Source organism: Microtus oregoni, unplaced genomic scaffold (genome assembly GCF_018167655.1).
Source record: "Microtus oregoni isolate MIOR12 unplaced genomic scaffold, Mior012 000014F_ref0000157, whole genome shotgun sequence".
Classification (NCBI taxonomy): domain Eukaryota; kingdom Metazoa; phylum Chordata; class Mammalia; order Rodentia; family Cricetidae; genus Microtus; species Microtus oregoni.
Window position 1 is genome coordinate 22,328,435 of NW_024543073.1, and position 19,430 is coordinate 22,347,864.

The 19,430-nt window shown below is 39.7% G+C and overlaps 1 protein-coding gene across 1 annotated transcript in view; it reads left to right on the forward strand.

The window, feature by feature from the left end:
- Positions 1 to 19,430, forward strand: part of Jmy (junction mediating and regulatory protein, p53 cofactor) — a 70,100-nt gene that overhangs the window by 32,013 nt on the left and 18,657 nt on the right. The window contains exons 5-7 of the mRNA XM_041663241.1: positions 14,575 to 14,740; positions 15,117 to 15,304; positions 15,835 to 15,921. Coding sequence (XP_041519175.1) covers positions 14,575 to 14,740; positions 15,117 to 15,304; positions 15,835 to 15,921 — 441 coding nt within the window. The remainder of the gene's footprint in view (positions 1 to 14,574; positions 14,741 to 15,116; positions 15,305 to 15,834; positions 15,922 to 19,430) is intronic.

The following is a 19,430-nucleotide window of genomic DNA, read 5'->3' on the forward strand; positions in this document are numbered from 1 at the left end:
CACCATACTCAGCATTTTTATATGGGCTCCAGGGATTGGGTTCTTAGATTTGCACAATATTTTAGTTTATTTCTGATGCTGTGATAAAATGTAGACCAAAAGAAACTAGGGGGATTTATTTGGTTTATAACTTGAGGTCACAATCCATCCCTGAGGGCTGTCAAGACAGGAGGTTCACCCAGAAGCCATGGAGGAATGCTGCTTGCTTACTTGTTCTCTCAGTGGTTCAGGCTCATATTCAGCTAGTTTGTTTAAATTGCCCAGGATGGCCAGGTGTAGTGACACACACCTTTAATCCTAGCACTCAGGAGGCAGAGGCAGGCAGATCTCTGAGTTTGAGGCCAGCCTGTTCTACAGAGTGAGTTCCAGCACAGCCAGGGCTACACAGAGAAACCCTGTCTTGGGGGTGGGGTAGCCACTGCTCAGGGAATAGTACAGGTCATTCTAGGCTGTGGCAGGCTGACAGTTCGTGATAACTAGGATACACGGCTCTCTTCCTATCTCAGTTACTTTTTATACCTGTGATAAGACACCATGAACAAGGCACCTTAAAATGAAGGGAGTTCAACTTTGGGCTCATGGTTCCAGAAGATCACAGCCCCAGACCAATCATGGCAGGAGTACGGCAGCAGTCAAGCAGACATGGCACTGGAGTAGTAGCTGACGGCTCCCGTTTCAGTCTAAAAAGGAGCATAAGACAGAGAAAGCCAATTGGGAATGGTGATGGTCTTTTAAAACCTCAACACCCATTTCCAGTGATACGTGTCCTCCAGCAAGGCCACACCTTCTAATCCTTCCCAAACAGGTTACAAACTGAGGACCAAGCATTCAAATATGATCCAGTGGGGCTGTTATCATTTAAACTACCATACTTTGTAGCCCATCTTCATATCTTTTCTGTGAGATGTTTGTGATGGCACCCACTTCAAGATTGCCACCTGTAGAAGTTCTGGACACATGGTATCTTTCTTTGCCTAACAGTAGACAGCTGTACACTAATGAGCAAAAAGGTCAATGGAACAAGGTCCAGTGGAACTTCGTTGTTTTTAGAAGCAAGTTTCTCTGCCAGAACTTTAGGAAGAGGCAGTGAATTGTGCGCACATTCTGCTGATAGTTTTGTAAGCACTACAATCAGTAAATGTTAAGGACTAGAAGTATGTTTTTGAAAATGAGGGCACTGAGTAGTAACTGCAGATTGAGGGTAGTGTGGGAAGTAAACCCGATCTAGATGCTTACAGTCCGGCTTCATATGCTCTTCTGTCAGTATTTAACAGGATGAAGTGTAATCAAGGGCCAGAGAGATGACTCAGTAGTTAAGTACACTGCCTACTCTTGCAGAGGATGGTGTCTGATTCCCAACGTCCACACGGTGCCTTAGGTGGCAGTCACCCCTGTCCCAGTGGATTTGTTGGCCTCTTCCAGCCTCTCTGGGTACTGCATACCTATGGTGCACAGACATATATGAAGATAAAACATCTATACATGTAAATTATTTTAAATTTAGGTATTTATTAAATGTTGGACTTTTCTGCTTGCTTTCCCTTATCAGCTTTATACCTTGGTATAATTGTTTATTTAGTACACATTATTATTATGTATATGAGCTAGAATCTCCCTTTGTGACCTTGCCTGGCCTCCTTCATTTCTCCAAAGCAGATCTTTTTTTTTTTAAGTTTTTAAAACATTTGTGTGTTTTTATTTGCAAATTTAAGTGCCCATGGTTATAAGTTAAGCTGCTTGTTGTGGGTGCTGAGAATTAAACTTGGGTCCTAACCAGAACCACTTCTATAGCCCCACAGACTCATGATTTTAAACTTGGGTCCTAACCAGAACCACTTCTATAGCCCCACAGACCCATGATTTTTTTTTTTCCCCGAGACAAGGATTCTGTGTAGCTTTGGTGCCTCTGCCACTACCGCCCAGCAGACCCATGATTCTTAAAGGTACTTTAATCCTCAAACTCTGGTATTCTGTTTAATTCTTCTTCTTTCTTTGCTGTTATTTTTTTCCTGATTTTTGGAGTTCTACACAACTCAAATTACCCCTTTGTCCTAGTCACTGTTCTGTTGCTGTGAAGAGACACTGTTACCAAGGCAACTCCCTGGTGACTAAGCATTCAGATATATGAGCCTATGGGGCCATTCTTATTTAGTACATGATAACCCTTCAGTTTATTAAAAATAAGTTGTTTCCCCAGAAATTTTAGTAAATGGTAGAGATAAATGACTCAACCTACCTTCTGCCCTGCCCTCTCCACATAGGCTGCATCTAGAATTTATTATTATTGTGTTGTGTTTAGGAGTGCTGATGCCATGGCGTTTCTGTGGAGTTAAGATAACTTTGTAGGATCAGGTCTCTCCTTCAACAATTAGGTGGCTCTGGAAATGGAATTTGGTGTTCTTGGGGATAAAACTCACCTTTAACCCACTGGACCATGTCATTGACCCTACACATAGTCTTTTATTTATTTATTTTTTTTTGTTTGTGTGTTTTGATTTTCTTAGTAAATGTTTTATTTATTTTTTTTAATTTATTTATTTATTAAGGATTTCTGCCTCCTCCCCGCCACCGCCTCCCATTTCCCTCCCCCTTCCCCGATTAAGTCCCCCTCCTGTTTTTTGAAAACATGAGTAAGATATAGTCATAGAATATAGTGAGATTTGAAAAGTATATTTGAAAATGATCTGTGAGCTGGATCACATTCATGGTGGACCATTGAAGAATGGAGTTTTGAGCAGAGAGTCTTGGGCAGGACAGTTGGTGTGGGAGGAGAGGTAAGAAGCCAAGTTGGAAAAACAAGAGTGTTTGTATGCTTTGCCGAAAGTCACATTTACAGTGTCTCCATTGTAAGAAAACCATGATTCGGTTTGTTATGTGTGAACAGTTGCTATAGCTAACGATAGAGGATGAATTTTAGGGGGATCCTTCTATGGAAAACTCAACTTCACAAACTTAATTTCAGTGTCAATAGTAGAAATCAAGTCTTGAATCAAACGAATATATACAGCTCTCTCAGTTCGTACCTTTTGCACAGTAATGAATGAAGACTGTATTGAAAGCAATGTGTGGAGTTAGGAAAACATAAAAACTACACTTAAAATGTCTTGTAGTCCGAGCATTAGTCTGGTCCAGCTTAGATCCAGTTTGCAACACATTCATCTTGAATAGGATGGTAAGAATGGCATAATGTGTGTTTTTATTGGTTAGGTAGAGTAAGCTGGACAAAGGTAACTGAAATTATACTATTTTATTTTTTTTTATTTTATTCATTTTATTGGGCCCAACATTTTTCTCTGCTCCCCTCCCTGCCTCTCCCCTCCACTTCAACCCTCTCCCAAGGTCCCCATGCTCCCAATATACTCAGGAGATCTTGTCTTTTTCTACTTCCTATGTAGATTATGTATGTCTCTCATAGGGTCCTCATTGTTGTCTATGTTCTTTGGGATTGTGATTTGTAGGCTGGTTTTCTTTGCTTTGTGTTTAAAAACCACTTATGAGTGAGTACATGTGATAATTGTATTTCTGGGTCTGAGTTACTTCCCTCAATATGATGTTTTCTAGCTCCATCCATTTTCCTGCAAAATTCAAGGTGTTACTTTTTTCTGTTGTGTAGTACTCCATTGTGTAAATGTACCACATTTCCTTATCCATTCTTTGGTTGAGGTGCATTAACTTGTTTCCAGGTTCTGACTATGACAAACAATGCTGCTATGAACATAGTTGAGCACATGTCCTTGTGGCATGATTGAGCATCCTTTGGATATATACCCAAAAGTAGTATTGCTGGGTCTTGAGGAAGGTTGCTTCCTAATTTTCTGAGAAATCACTACACTGACATCCAAAGGGGTTATACCAGCTTGCATTCCCACCAGCAATGCAGGAATGTTCCCTTTTCCCCACAATCTCTCCAGCATAAGTTGTCATCAGTGTTGGCCATTCTTACTGTTAGGAATATTTCCTAAAGCGAGCTCTCCGCCTATGAAAAAATCCCAATCAAGCCAAATCACAAGTCGAATTAAATGATATCCATGTTTAATGGAATTCCTGCACTTTCTGGTATCCCCAAAGGGGAACCGTGGAGCTGCCAAAGCGACAGGGGGGTGGGAGAGTAAGGATGGGGGAGACTGACCACAAAGGGACTTTCTGGGGAGCAGTTTAAATAAACTGGGGGAATGGTCAAGATTTGGCAGGCTGCCTTGACCCTCCTCGGGGGAGGGGTCAAGGTTTGTTGAGCACAGGGGCAGGGCCTCCAAAGATGGAGGACTTATACTTACAGGTGTAAGATGGAATCTCAGAGTTGTTTTGATTTGCATTTCTCTGATGACTAAGGATGTTGAACATTTCCTTAAGTGTCTTTCAGCCATTTTAGATTCTTCTGTTGAGAGTTCTCTGTTTAGGTCTGTACTTCATTTTTTTTTATTGGATTATTTGTTCTTTTGATGACCAATTTCTTGAGTTCTTTGTATATTTTGGAGATCAGACCTCTGTCTGATGTGGGGTTAGTGAAGATCTTTTCCCATTCTGTAGGCTGTCGTTTTGTCTTTTGACCGTGGCCTTTGCTTTACAGTTTCAGGAGGTCCCATTTATTAATTGTTTCTCTCAGTGTCTGTGCTGCTGGGGTTATATTTAGGAAGTAGTCTCCTGTGCGAATGCCTTCAAGTATACTTCTCACTTTCTCTTCTATGAGGAAAGTAAGCCCAGCTTTCTTAGTCACTGCCTCAAATGAGTAACACAGGTTGGTTTCCTCTGGAATGCCAAAATTTTTGTTGCTGCTTTAACACCCAGCCAGTTGAAATCACATCTACCATAAAAAAGGAAAGCTACAAAGGAGTAAAAACTAGGAAAAGGAAAAAGAATTCTCTGTAGTCCTGGCTGTCCTGGAACTCACTTGGTAGACCCGCCTGGCCTCAAACTCAGAACCACCTTCTTCTATTTCCTGAGTGCTGGGATTAAAGGTGTGCACCACCACTATAGAAAATTTTATTTTATCATTATCTAATTAATAATATTTTTTTCATCTCTTTTCTATATTTTCCACCCATATTCAAACCAATGTACATATATATTTATACATTTACAAAGCCATATACATTTAGAAGTCATTTTATTAGGGAATGTAGCTCAATGGTAGAACGCTTGCATAGAGTGCACACAATGCCCAGCACTAAAATAATAATGAAATGTTTTTATTTATTTATTTATTTATTATGTATACAATATTCTGTCTGTGTGTACACCTGCTGGCCAGAAGAGGGCACCAGACCTCATTACAGATGGTTGTGAGCCACCATGTGGTTGCTGGGAATTGAACTCAGGACCTTTGGAAGAACAGGCAATGCTCTTAACCTCTGAGCCATCTCTCCAGCCCCATAATAATGAAATGTTAAAGTCACATAATGTAGAATATTATCTACAGTGTAGAATATTCTCTACAGTGTTGCAGAGAACTACATAGTAAATAATCAAATTTTTTATCCCCACTGGCAGTGTAAGATTGTTACAGTTTGAAAAACTATGTGTATTTACTTCTAAGAAGCATCTCTTGAAATATTTAGCTGTTTTTTTTCTAATAATCTCTTTTTTAAAGACTTTTTTTTTTTTTAAGAAATCTGTTTTTTGGATTCTTGTCTGTTATCCAATATAGACCTGCTTTTCTCTCATTTTGTTGGTTTCTCATTTGATTTTAAAGTACTAAATGAAACCAGGTGCGGTAAAGTATGCTCTTAATAGTTCTGGCACCTTCAAGGTAAGACAGGAGAGCTGAGTTCAGTTCATCCTCAGCTGCCTAACAAGTACAAGCCAGCCTCAGGCGCGTGAGTGATCCCATCTCCACACCTTCACATCTCATGGATTTGTCAGGCTGCACTCTCATGCCTGCTTCTGATAGTACAGATCAAATTTTTTTTAATTTTTTGTATATGATTGTTTTACCTGTATGAATACCATTTAGAGCTTGGTGCCCATAGATGCCAGAAGAAGGCATCTGATTCCCTGGAGTTGGTGTTATAGATGATTGTCTACCATGTGGATCTATGAACCACATTGGGTCCTATCTTAACTGCAGAGCCATCTTTCCAGGCCGCTCTTTTTACATTTACATTTCTTATGAGTTGCTTTATCAGGGTTAGAGGGAGAGAGATGGATCAGTAGTTAAGAGAACAGACAGCCACAAAGGTGGCTAACCACCCTCTCTAACTACATTTCCAGGTGTTCCAGCACACTCTTCTGCCCCCCTTGAGCACTACCTGCTTATGGCACATTGATAGACGTGCAGGCCAAAACACCCATACACATAAAAGTTTAAAGATTATATTTTTGTTTTTGTTTTGTATTTATATTTTGTATTTATATTTTGTTTTTGGTTTGAGCATACAAAAATGTTCCACAATGGCGTCATTATTTTTTTTTTTTTTAAATATAGGGTCTTACTATATAGACCAGGCTGCACTTGAACTTGATCTTCCTGCCCTTGCCTATTTCTGTGTTGGGATTACCAGTGATGCCAGCACTCTGAGCGTACTGACACTGCAGTAAGGCTTCTCTGCTGGATTGAAAAAATAGTACTTGAAATAAACTCTGAACTGTACTCTTAACTGTACTCCAGAAAGCAGTCTTTTTGTTAGCATATTAAATCATGGTTTTTTTCTTCTTCTTTTACATTTCTCCTCTTACATGTCCTCTCTCACTCTGTTCTTTGGTAAAATTGGACTTGTTTGGGACAATTTGCACTTTGTATTCAGTCTCTGAAGGATGTCAACCCCATCCCATGTTCCCTGAGGCATTTCTACTGCAATTTCCCTTTAATGAGCTTGTTCCTTCTTGTTATTGGCTATCTGGAGTGCTCTCAGAACCCCAGCCTTATTATTATTGCCTTGACATATACTTTGCCTTCCTCTCATTTGTGTTGACATGACCTGCTCTGGCAGTAGAGTGCCAAAGTTAAAGACTCCTGACCCCTAACATTAGAAAGTATGGCTTCTTTTAAATAGGCCTCCAGTGGTAAGAGGGAGAGGCTAAACCAGAGCTCTAGAGTTTGAGTCTGTGTGGTCATCTGTGGTTTAATAGTCTGTTTTTAAAGTCTTGCATGATGTGTTTGAACTCTTCATGGGACTTTTAAAAATTGCTAGTTAGTCATTTTGCCAGGTTTATACTTGCTGTGTATATAATATGGTGTTGTCTTTTATATATATTTAACTGTAGTGATGTGCAGTGTTGGTTTTTAATGCCTTAATTTAAGGTGTCTGCATTACTCATAAGAAATGTAAATATTAAAATACATGTAAAATGTAAAATATTAAGCCCATCCCAGACAAATGCTTTTCCCCTGCAGGCAACACACAGCCTATTTGCGTAAGGGAAGATCTGTGTTTCTATGTGTTTTTGTTGAGGTAATGTCCTACTTTAGCCTTGGAATTTGCCTTGCAGAATAGGCTGGCTTCTTGAGTGCTGAGTTTTATTCTTAAAAATATCAGTACTGGGGGCTGGAGAGATGGTTCAGCGGTTAAGAGTATTGCCTGCTCTTCCAAAGGTCCTGAGTTCAATTCCCAGCAACCACATGGTGACTCACAAACATCTGTAATAAGGTCTGGTGCCTTCTTCTGACGTGCAGGCATACACACAGATAGAATATTGTATACATAACAAATAAATAAATATTAAAAAAATATCAGTACTGCATTTTAAATTGGGAAGAGACAAAAGAAAGGACCAAGTGATTCAGTTCTAAAACATTTATGTTGTCTAAGGAAAATACAGAAGTAGAAAAATACCTGTTGGAAAATAAAATTATTGTTAATCATAAACAAGTCATTATATTTATTTACTTGGGTTATTTTAATTTCTTTGTATTAAATTAAGTCATAAGATTAAAATTAGAAACTAATACAATTAGGAATACTTTTCACAAGATTAATGATGAATTTGAAATTTTTAACATTAATACTTAGATATTACTGATCTCTTAAGCAGTGCTGTATTTGGCATTTGAATTTTATTCACATTTAAGGTTGTGGTGGTTTGTATAAGAATAGCCCTGTAGGCTCATATTTCAATGCTTAGTCCTCAGGACATTGTGCTCCTTGAGAAACACTAGGAGGCCTTGTTGGAGTAGGTGTGGCCTTGTTGGAAGAAGTTTGCCATTGGGTGTGAGCTTTGAAGTTTCAAAAACCCAAGCCAGGCCCAGTGACACTCTCTTCCTGCTGCCTGTGGACCCAGATGTAGAACTCTCAGTTACTTCTCCATGTCTGCATGCATGCTGCCCTACTCTTGCCATGATGTACTAAACCCCGGAAACTGTAAGCTAGTTCCAGTTAAATGCTTTCTTTTATGAGAGTTGCTGTAGTCATGGTGTCTCTTCACACCAATAGAACATTGACTAAGGCAAAAATCAGTTTCTTTTGATTTGACTCTAATCTATCATTAGAAGATATTATAGTTAAGGTGCCATCATGAAACCAGTCAGAAAGCATAGCTGCAGCTCAGTTGTCAGTGTACTTTTGTCTGCTGTTTAGCAGAAGATGAATAAGAAAACTCCCAAAAGGATCCTAACTTTGTGTAAAAGTCTGCTTATTAGCATTTTCTCTTTTATTTTCTCTTTTACTACAGAGAGTTTAAACCATTGCTTCTGTTGATTCCTGAGCTGTTTCTGTGAATAGCAGTGTAAACAGCTAGCGTGTTGAGTTGAATATAGTATGCCAATTCTAAGGCCAGCTCATTTATTTCTTTTGGCTTTTTCCTATAAGCATGTAGGCAAATTCTTATCAAGTTTATATTTTCCCTAATTTCAGTTTTACTTTAATACATGTAATACTGCACATTATGGTATGTGTGTATTTAAGATCTCAATGTATTGTCTATTAGAACATCCTGCAATGAAAAAAGTCACATTAAATTAAATTTTAAAACAAACACTTGCAGCTAGTAGCTGCCATGCAGAACAGAACAACTCTGTGGGTCTTAATTCTGCAAGCTTATTCCTTCTTTATGAAAGGTAAGCCAGATGGTGTTGGCGCATGCCTTTAATCCCAACACTCGGGAGGCAGAGGTAGGTGGATCTCTGTGAGTTTGAGGCCAGCCTGGTCTATAAAAGTGAGTTCCAGGACAGCTAGGGATGTTACACAGAGAAACCCTGTCCTGAAAAAACAAAAACGAAAAAAGAAATAGAAAAGGGTAATGTCTAGTCTCTGGGTGTCATGATCCCATGAGTTTGTATATGTGAAACATTTATCATAATGCCCAGCATAGAAAGAGAGCATAATGTTAACTAGTACTATTTTAATTCTGACAGGCATCTTGTGTAAGTATTATGAAAGGGACTACAAAGAGCAGGAGTCTTAGATGTGTGCATAGCCCAAGCAATACATGGGAAATTGGGGTCATCTCTTAGGCAAGAAGGCTGAGTTTGTAATGTTTTTCTTTCGTTTGTCTCATATGCAGGGCAAGTACTCTATCACCGAGAACCAAAGAAAAAAGAGAAAGGGCACCTCCTAAACATAAGGAAAACAAACAAAACAAAGCAAACCCAAAAATTTCAAATCAGTAGTAAATCATAAACAGTGAAAAAAGTTTTAATGTAACTTAACACAAAGCAAACTTTTAATGACTATACCATAGTTCATTCATATTTAGGGTATCAGTGTATTATCATCCCGACACAAGTCTCAGTGGTTTCTCTTCTCAGTTCAGAAACAGATGCTGAGTTACAGCGTCCCCTTGCCACAGTAAACACACAGATGTTTATCATTACAGCAGAGTGGGAGAAACCAATTACTTTTCCAGAATACACACGTCAAGGTTTTATTATATTTTGATTTATATTATTTTAATCCCCCCCCCCCCCACACACACACACAAAACACTTGAGACAGAGATTTTCTATTTAGTCCTGGCTGTCCTGGGACTCATTCTGTAGACCAGTCTGGCCTTGGACTCCCCTTCCTGCCTCTGCGTGCGGCACTATGCCTGGCTCTATTTAATGTTTTTGCTATCCAGCTTAGATATTCACAGGAGCTACCCAACAAAAGGAAGTTATTTTTTTAATTCTTTTCAATTTATTTATTTTTATGCATATGAGTATTTAGTCTGCACGCTTGTCTGTGTATCATGACCATGACAAATATCTATGTAGTTCAGAAGAACGTGTCAGAACTCTGAAGACTAGAGTTACAAACAGGTGTGAGCTGTCATGTGGGTGCTGGGAATTGAACCCAGGTCCTCTGGAGAATAGTAGGTGCTCTTAACCCTTGAGCCATTTCTCCAGCCCCAGGGGAATTAAAAAGATAAGGTTATTATTTTAGATTAAGTGTGTATATATGTGACTGTGAGTATATGCTTGTGAGTACTGGGGCCTGTGGAGTCAGGAGGGCTGCGCCTGACCCCTGGTTTAGGAGTGAGTTGTGGGCGCCTGATGTAGGGGCTGAAAGCCTGGAACAGCATGTGCTTTAAACTGCTGAGCCATCTTTCTATCTCCTTCCCTAATGGGAAAATTTCTGTATTTTAGGCCCTTCCTTATTTCTTTATATTATCATCTAAGTTTCAGAAACATTCCTGAAATCATTGAGGATATGTTCCATCATTGAGGAATTCCAGTTATGTCGGGATTTTAGAAGATAATGTTCAGAGCAGCTAACTTCCAGGAAGCTGTTGATTTCATGGTGATACAACATGTTACATTAAATGGAAAAATAAGAATTACATGTGGTTTAATATCAAATCAGATTGTTTTGCTACAAATGCATTCTGAGATTAGATTTGACATCAAAGACAGAATGAAATGTTAAGTTCTCAAAGTTTTGTGGAATGTGGAGTTAGACAATCCTACTTGCTTGTACTGTATTTTCTTGTACTCCATATACCCAGATGTATAGCTGTCATTGGCAGAATCTATATTTCTCCACTAGAGCCTCTCACATCTCCAGTTTTTCCTTGTTTTTTACCCTTCCCATGTTGAGGGCTTGCCCTTTTTTGTCTATTGATTGTTGATTACTTAATAGCTTGTTTATGAAATTTATTGAAAGATTTAACCAGACTGAATTCATGGAGTTATTTTTATTATTTTTGGAAACAAGGTCTCACTGTTCATCACTGGTTGTCCTGAAACTTAATGGTGTAGACCAGGCTTCAGACTCAACAAAGTTCTTCCTGCCTCTGCTCCCTTCTGTGGGCGCCATCATGCCTGGCTGGGGTTAGTTTTCAATGTGTACCACTAAACCTAACCATTTCTTTTTCTGTCTTACTAAATGTATTTGACATTAGGCAGTAAGAAAAACATTCTAGAACTATAGAGATGGCTCAAAGGTTAAAAGCATTGATTGCTTTACCAGAGGACCTGAGTTCAATTCCAACCACCTACATGGTGGCTCACAACCATCTATAATGAGGGCTGATCTCCTCTTCTGGCATGCAGGCAAACCTGAAAATAGAACACTGTATACACAATTAATAAATAAATCTTTTTTAAAAAGGAAAAGCATTCTAGTCACTGGGTAATCTGTACAAATATTTAGATTATAAAGCAAAATCCTTTATATATAATATATATATTTATAATATTTTATATCCCAGCTGCTGTTTTCTTCCTCCTTTCCACCCAGTCCCTCTCCCAACTGGTTTCTGTTCCCGCCTTCCAATCCATTCTTCTCTTTCTTCGTAGGAAAGGGCAGTTCTCCTGTAGGTCAACAAAGCATGACATATCAAGTTGTAGTAAGACTCAGTATTTCCTCATGTATTAAGGCTGATCAAGATGACCCTATATTAGGAGTAGGGTCCCAAAAGTCAATAAACGTTGGAGACAGCCCCTGTTCACACTATTAGGAGTCCCATAAGAGACCAAACTACACAACATATATGTAAAGTCCCATGCAGACTTCCTGGTTGTCAGTTCAGTCTCTGTGAGCCTCTATGAGTTCAGTTTAGTTCTATGAGTTTTCTTGTGTCCAGAGGGTGTCCTCGAACCCTCTGGCTCCTAAAATCCTTTCTCTTCTGTAGGATTCCCCAAGCTCCACCTAATACTTGGCTATGTATCTGCATCTCTTTCCTTCAGTTGTTGGATGAAGCCTCTCTGAAAATTGGGCTAGGCACCAATCTGGTCATAGGACATGGCCAGTTCAGGCTACATATCTGCTATTGCTCGGAGTCTTAGTTGGGGTCATCCTTGTAAATTCCTTTAGGTTTCCTTGTACCAGATTTTTACCTTACCCCCTTCCAGTAGTCTCTTTCAGTACTCTCCTGTCCACCCTTTCACCTGCTTGCTCATGTTCCCATCCCCACCTGTCCTCAGTCAACTCACAAAATCAATTCTATTTTCTATTTCTTTTTTTGTTTGTTTGTTTGTTTTTAATTTATTTATTTATTAGAGATTTCTGTCTCTTCCCCGCCACCGCCTCCCATTTCCCTCCCCCTCCCCCAGTAGAGATCCATGTGTCCCCCATGAACTCTCCTTGTTGCCTAGTCTCTCTGTGTCTATGGATTGTAGCATAGTTATCCTCTATTTTATAGCTAGTATCTACTTGTGAGTGAGTACATACCTCGATTGCCTCACTCAGGATGATTTTTTTTTTTTTAGTTTATCCATTTGCTTTCAAATTTTCTGGTATCCTTGTTTTTAACAGCTCAGTAATATTCCATTATGTAAATATACTACATTTTCTTTATCCATTCTTCAGTTGAGGGACATGTAAGTTTTTTCTAGGTTCTATTACAAATAACGCTGCTATGAACATAGTTGAGGAATTGTCCTTATGGTATGAGTGTGCATCCTTTGGGTGTATAGAACAGTACAGCTGGGTCTTGAGGTAGGTTGACTCCCAGTTTTCTGAGAAACTGCCACACTGACTTCCAAAGTGACTGTATACATTTATACTCCCACCAGCAATGGAGGAGTGTTCCTTTTACTCCACATCCTCTCCATTATGAGCTGTCGCTTGTGTTTTTGATCTTGGCCATTTTGACAATCATAAGATGGAATCTCAGTCATTTTGATTTGCAAACCCTTGATGGCTAAGTATGATGAACATCTCCCTGTTTCTCAGCCAACAAAATCTAAAATCTTGTTCAAAATATTCTTTTGTGCTCTTATGTGTCCATTACCTTCAAGACAAAGGGACCATTCAACAGTAATATGGAGTCCCCGCCTTTCTGCCATAGGCTTTCCTAGAGCAGTGGTCTAGGAAAGTACCTCTGAACTGGGGACCCAAAGGATATCAGCCTCACATGAGTGAGGCTTTAAAAATTCCTTTCCTTCTTTCCCTTTGGCCTTTGGTAGTCACGTCTGCAAACACTTGAAGCCAGTGCTACCAGGATCTCCAGGCACATTGATGGCTATGGAACTGGACTTTCGGGGCAACTAAAGACACAACAGTCGTACTATATTCTAGAAGAAATGTTCTTAGAAGGATGCTTACAGTCTGACGTACAAAGCCCAAGGAGCCTCTGGAAAAGCTGCATCTGCTTGAAGTAGTGTTGGGAAGCAGTTCTGAACCCTCCTTTCTCTGAATTTGATTTCTTCAAGTAGCCCTCTTACAGGGCCAGCCACACGAGCTCATACAAGACATCTACCACTTCAGAAGTATCCCCAGAAATTGTGGGATTCCAGTGTAGGCCCAATCTCAGGCTCTGATTTTATTTCTATTAAAGGTCTTTGTTACCAGAAATAACAGTGACCATCACCCATAGGTTGCAAGGACTTTTCTCATCTAAAGCAATTCTCTGAGACTGATCTACTTAAAACATACTCTCTTCACTCACCATCTCCGCGGTGTGGAGGGATTGGTTTCTCCCACTCTGCTGTAATGATAAACATCTGTGTGTTTATCGTGGCAAGGGGACGCTGTAACTCAGCATCTGTTTCTGAACTGAGAAGAGAAACCACTGAGATTTGTGTCGGGATGATGATAATACACTGATACCCTAAATATGAATGACCTATGGTATAGTCATTAAAAGTTTGCTTTGTGTTAAGTTACATTAAAACTTTTTTCACTGTTTATGATTTACTACTGATTTGAAATTTTTGGGTTTACTTTGTTTTTTCCTTATGTTTAGGAGGTGCCCTTTCTCTTTCTTCCTTGGTTCTATGTATATTTTGTAAAAGTATCACTGCCTCCCCACCACTTTATGTTGGTGTAGGTGAACCTGAATAGTGATATTGTAGATGTAGACAGACTTTCCATATCTGAGCTGTCAGCTGCTTTTTTTATAACTTTTTAATTTTGAGATAATTGTCTCAACAAGTTGTCCTACTGACCCTGAACAAACTCTTTAGCAGGCTAGCCTAGTTGACAGTCTGCTGTCTTCAATTCCCAAGTAGCTCACATGTCTGACTTTAGGCCTGTGCTCTCCAAGCTAGCCTCAGACTACAGTGCCACACACAGCTCGGCAGAAGTCTTACTCTTACCCCCTCAGCCCCCGTTTTCTCCCTATTTCCAGCTATCCTGGAACTCGCCCTGTAAGCCTGAGATTAAAGGCATGCACCACCACTGTCTGGTACTCATTTTGGGATTTAGCTTATTGGATTAGTGTTAATATCTAGTTGACTTTCTTCACCAGTTAATAGCAGTGTTTTTATTTTTACTGCAGATGCAAAGTTTGCAGGGAGGTACAGAAGCTATAGCTCACTTGGATCAGCTTGAAGCTGATTACTATGATCTGCAGCTTCAGTTGTATGAAGTGCAGTTTGAAATCTTGAAGTGTGAAGAGTTACTTTTGACCGCACAACTGGAGAGCATCAAAAGACTTATATCAGGTATGGTGTGCATTTAACTACAGAGGTCCACAGAAGGTAGAGGATGTGGAGAAAGGACATGGACCCCAACTGTGTTTCTCCTAAGGCTTAAAAAAATATGAACATAAATGTTTTGAAGGAGTCCTTGGACGTGAATGAACTCCGCAGTTCGGACTGCATGTTGGTTTTGAGTATTGTAGCATACCCACTTTGTTAAAGGAGCTTCATCTAGAATTAGAATTTCTGCACTTTTGCTGCGTGGAGTGGAAGAGTTGGGTCTGCATTTATTGAACACCTCCTGTATACCAGACACTGCTGAAAATTTTGCATAATTTAATCTGGGGTTTATTTCATCACCTTTTAATCACCATTTAATAAAGAACTCGTTCTGTGACAGAAAAGAGAGATGAAGTGGTATACTATGACACTTACGAAAGCATGGAGGCCATGCTGGAGAAGGAGGAGACGGTGGCATCTGTGCAAGCACAGAGGGAAGAGCTCCAGAAACTGCAGCAGAAGGCACGCCAGCTAGAAGCAAGAAGGGGGCGCGTCTCAGCCAAGAAGGCCTACCTCAGAAATAAAAAGGTAGTGAAACCTTGTTTTTATTCATTACTCTATCCTTGATCCATGTCTGATAATTCAAATTGTAAAATGATTTATCATCATTGCTTCCATTTTTAAAACTAAGTAGCCATTACCTACTCTCAGCTTCTTACATTAAACATTTTTATTTCTCTTAAAGTTGCCCTCTTACATATATTCTTAACAGCCAGTGTTTGTGCCCCACATGTTCTGAGGGTGACTTACTAAGGACACAGCTCCAGGACTTCCTGTAGCCCCCATTGAAAAGACAGCTAAAATATTCTGATTGGTGATGTCAGTATGCTTAGCCTTATTTAGTGAGGTTGGGATAAGAGAGTGGACTGAGGCACTGCTGTTAGGGTTAGACAGATCTTAATGGCCGGTCTAACCCTGCAGAGATGTGGAGATTGCTTTTTAAGGAGGGAGGAGCTGGTCCTCATTAGCTCTGCTTCTCAGGAAAACGAGTCAGATAAACTTTTCCGTGGTCTTTATAAGTTTCATTTTAGTTAAAACACATTTTTATATTTTTCTAGGAAATTTGTATTGCAAAACACAATGAAAAGTTTCAGCAGCGTTTTCAGAGTGAAGATGAATATAGAACCCATCACACAGCACAACTAGTAAGTGGGGACTCTTGGAGACTCGGAATGAAACCTTGCATGTGTCTGAAAAGGGGATGAGAACTGTGCCTCTAGATGGTGGTGACTGAGTGCGTGTGTTTGTATGAATGGATGAATGAATGAATGAATGAGTTGACTTTAGGAGAAAAGGAATGGTGAGTACAAGAGGTCTTAAGTGCCACTCCTAGCTTCACCTCCAGCTTTCTTTAACACTGAGGTTGTACGAGTGTTAGCAGCAAGTCAGTGTTGGCACATCATAGCTGTCCAAAGTCTGTTCATTACCCTGGAGTTCTCTCCTGGGGCTGTGATGTCTGCTGCTATTCTCAGATGTAAAATGACACAAATCTGTGACTGAAAATCAAACAGGTTAGTTTCACTGCCCTCTGTTTGTTTGGAATATACACAATGTAGCATATTCAAGTTGACTTATTTCACATGCACATTTAAGGTTTTGATTGTTGGACAGTAATGGTAAGATTAAATGTGCTAGTTTACACTTACTAACCTTAGCAATAAATGAGAGCTCTGTATCGTCAAACCCATTCCAGCTGTTGCTATTGTCCGCGGTAGCTTTTCTAATGGGTACAGTAGTATCTTTATTGTTTCGGTTCACCTTTCTAAATGACATGGTGCCGAGAATGGTTTTTATATGCTCATCTGCCACGTACTTTATCTTTTTTGGGGTTGTTCTGTTTTGATGGTGTTTCATGTAGAACATGACCTGTGTAGCTGAGCCTCCTGCCTCCTCCTCCCAGACTACAGGAACATATCACCATTCCAGCTTTTGTTCACGTTGAACTGAACTTTTCTTTTCTCACTGACTTTGAAGAGTTCTTTATCAGGTGTCTGTTGCTTATCCTCTCATTCTCTAAACAGTATCCCATCCACAGCTTTTACTTTGAGCAATAACCAACTTACTAGTTATTGTTGTTTCTCATACCATGGTGTATCTCTTATTTTAAATACTGTGGGGGTTTTATGTGTCTCTGGCCTGTTGTGTGGTGAGTTGATGGAGGTCTAAGGTCAGTGTGTGCTCTCACTTTTGGCACACCCACTGCCTTCAGCACCATTGCTTTAACAGTTTGTTTGCTGTGCTGCTTTTGCCCTTTAGTCAAAGGTCAGGAGGCTTTGTCTCCTGGGTCTGTTTGGGGACTGTTTTATTAACCTCTAAATTACATAGACAAATAGTAATCTATTTTTATTGAATTTTACTGTATACATAAAAGGACTATTTAATTTTCTTATTTTATTTGTCAGAGTTTTACAGTTTTCTTCATTTTAACCTTGGGATGTAGTAGATTTTGTCTCTGTGGGGATTAGTAGCATTTTATATTTAATTTCAAATTCTAGTTGGTAGACTAGGAATTGTTTATGTATAGCATCTCTGCTGTAATGTTACACTATTACTTTAAGCTGATTTTCTTTTTTTCTTTCTACATAGATTTCTATGTAGTCTTCCTGCCAGTTTTTTATAACTTATTTCCCTTTCTTTTATGGTGTTAGCTTGTGACTTCCATTATGGTGTGAGCACACTTGGCCTTTTCCAGTTTAACAGAAATCTCTAGCTTCTTATCAAATGTCATGTGGTTCTGGTGGTGTAGAAGTGCTGCTGCCCTGTGTGAGGACTGAGAGGAATGAGTTTATGGGCGCTCCCTCGGGAGTTTCCCTCTTTGCCATTGTGGCGTAGTCACTCCTCCGGGTCTGATAGATCTGTATGTAGACAACAAGGCGCTTAGAGACAATTGAATAACAGAAACGCTAGGGTGGCTGTTTGCTCATGGGAAAGCTTCTCTTCTTTTTTGGCACAACACAAAAGTTCAGTGGACTTGAGTTCATTTCTAGTTCTTTGAGCTAATTTGGCATAATTGAGCTGAAGTTGCCTCTTATGATTACGTGGAGATCACTCACTTATCCTTAAACTATATGACTTTTTCTCTCAGAAGCCAGAAATAGCAGATTAATTAATGCCCTTTGTTTTTCATCTCTGTCTGTGTCTCGTTAGGCAAGGGGTCAGATGGGGAATGAGGATGTCCCACTCCTGTTTGTACCTGCATTATTAGCTCGGTTACTGACATGTGACTGTACTGGTTTCTGATAAATGCCAGGTTTTTGGCCGATGAAGTAATTTATTTGTTCCTCAAAGAATTTTATGAGGAGATATAGAGGTTAAAAAAACAACCAAAACCAATAGGAATCTCAGAGATAAATGCTATCTTAAAGTTTGGACAAACATCAGCATTAGGTAGAACACCTAATGAAGACAGATGAAAGCAGTAACAAAGTTTTAAGTCATTCTAAAGCATTTATAACTCAGGGGAAATGAGAGTTGGCTTCAGGCATGTCCATTTTGAATCATCTTTAACACATTTCATATGCAAACATACCTTCAGCACCCCATCATCATGCTATATAAGTTTACATTTTTTCGTGTTGGACCTTAGTTAGAGCTATCCTTGGTGTGTGCAGCTGCATGTGGCCCAGAAGCCCCAGGTTGTGTATTCCCAGAGCCTTAGATTACAAGTGACTATCTCTCAAAGCCTGTTTTGAAGCTTAAGTTATGTTTATTAGAAATTCTTGGGTGGTATGTTGTTTAAAATGTAACTCCTAATAGATTAATTTTATTGTTTTAACAGCCATAGAAACCATGCAAATTAAATATCCAGGTCTAAGGTAGTTTTATAACTAATAGTAACTCAAAAAATGAACTAAAGAAAGCACAAAGTTTACTTGCTGATGACTACCACTCCTGAGCAAATGGTAAACAAGAAAATTGTGGTCAGAAGATAAGGTTTTTACTCATTAAAAGTGTCCCTCACAGATAGATACGGTGTGCAGCTGTTGTTCTAGCACTCGACAGACAAAGGCAGAAAGATGAGAAACTGAGGCCACCATAAAATGAAATGAAAAACAGGCTGTTTTAAAACCAAAGCAATGGGGCCAGGTGATGGTGGCACACACCTTTAATCCCAGCAGAAACTTCAGCACTCAGTCCTAAATGGCTGTCTTCATCAAAGCTCAGGAAATGAGGAGTCGGAAAGATTCTAAGCCCGAGGTTCTGATGACTCCAAGGAAAGTGTCTTCCAGTATAACAGGACTGGTAAGCTTACTAATTCATAGAGACTGTGGCAGCATGCACAAGACACAATTCAAGCCAGATGGGCTCCCACAACTGAGGGGGGAGTGGATTTGGGTCCCACCGCTAACCAAGAAGTCACCTGCAATTGAGACCTTCTGGGAAAGGAAGAGTCATTTTCCAGTGGAGCCCCCTGGGTATGTCAGCCACACTCTCTGTCTTCCATATCCAACTGTGCCATATCCAATCCCTGTCCTCAGATTTTTCTTTTTTTTTAAAGGTTTTTTGAGGCATGTTTTCTCTGTGTAGCTCCAACCAGCCTGGGACTCATAAGCTTTCTTTGTTGATCTTGTTTTTCAAGGCAGGGTTTCTCTGTATCAGTCCTGGCTGTCCTGGAATTCTCTTTGTAGAGCAGGCTGTCCTCCAACTCACAGAG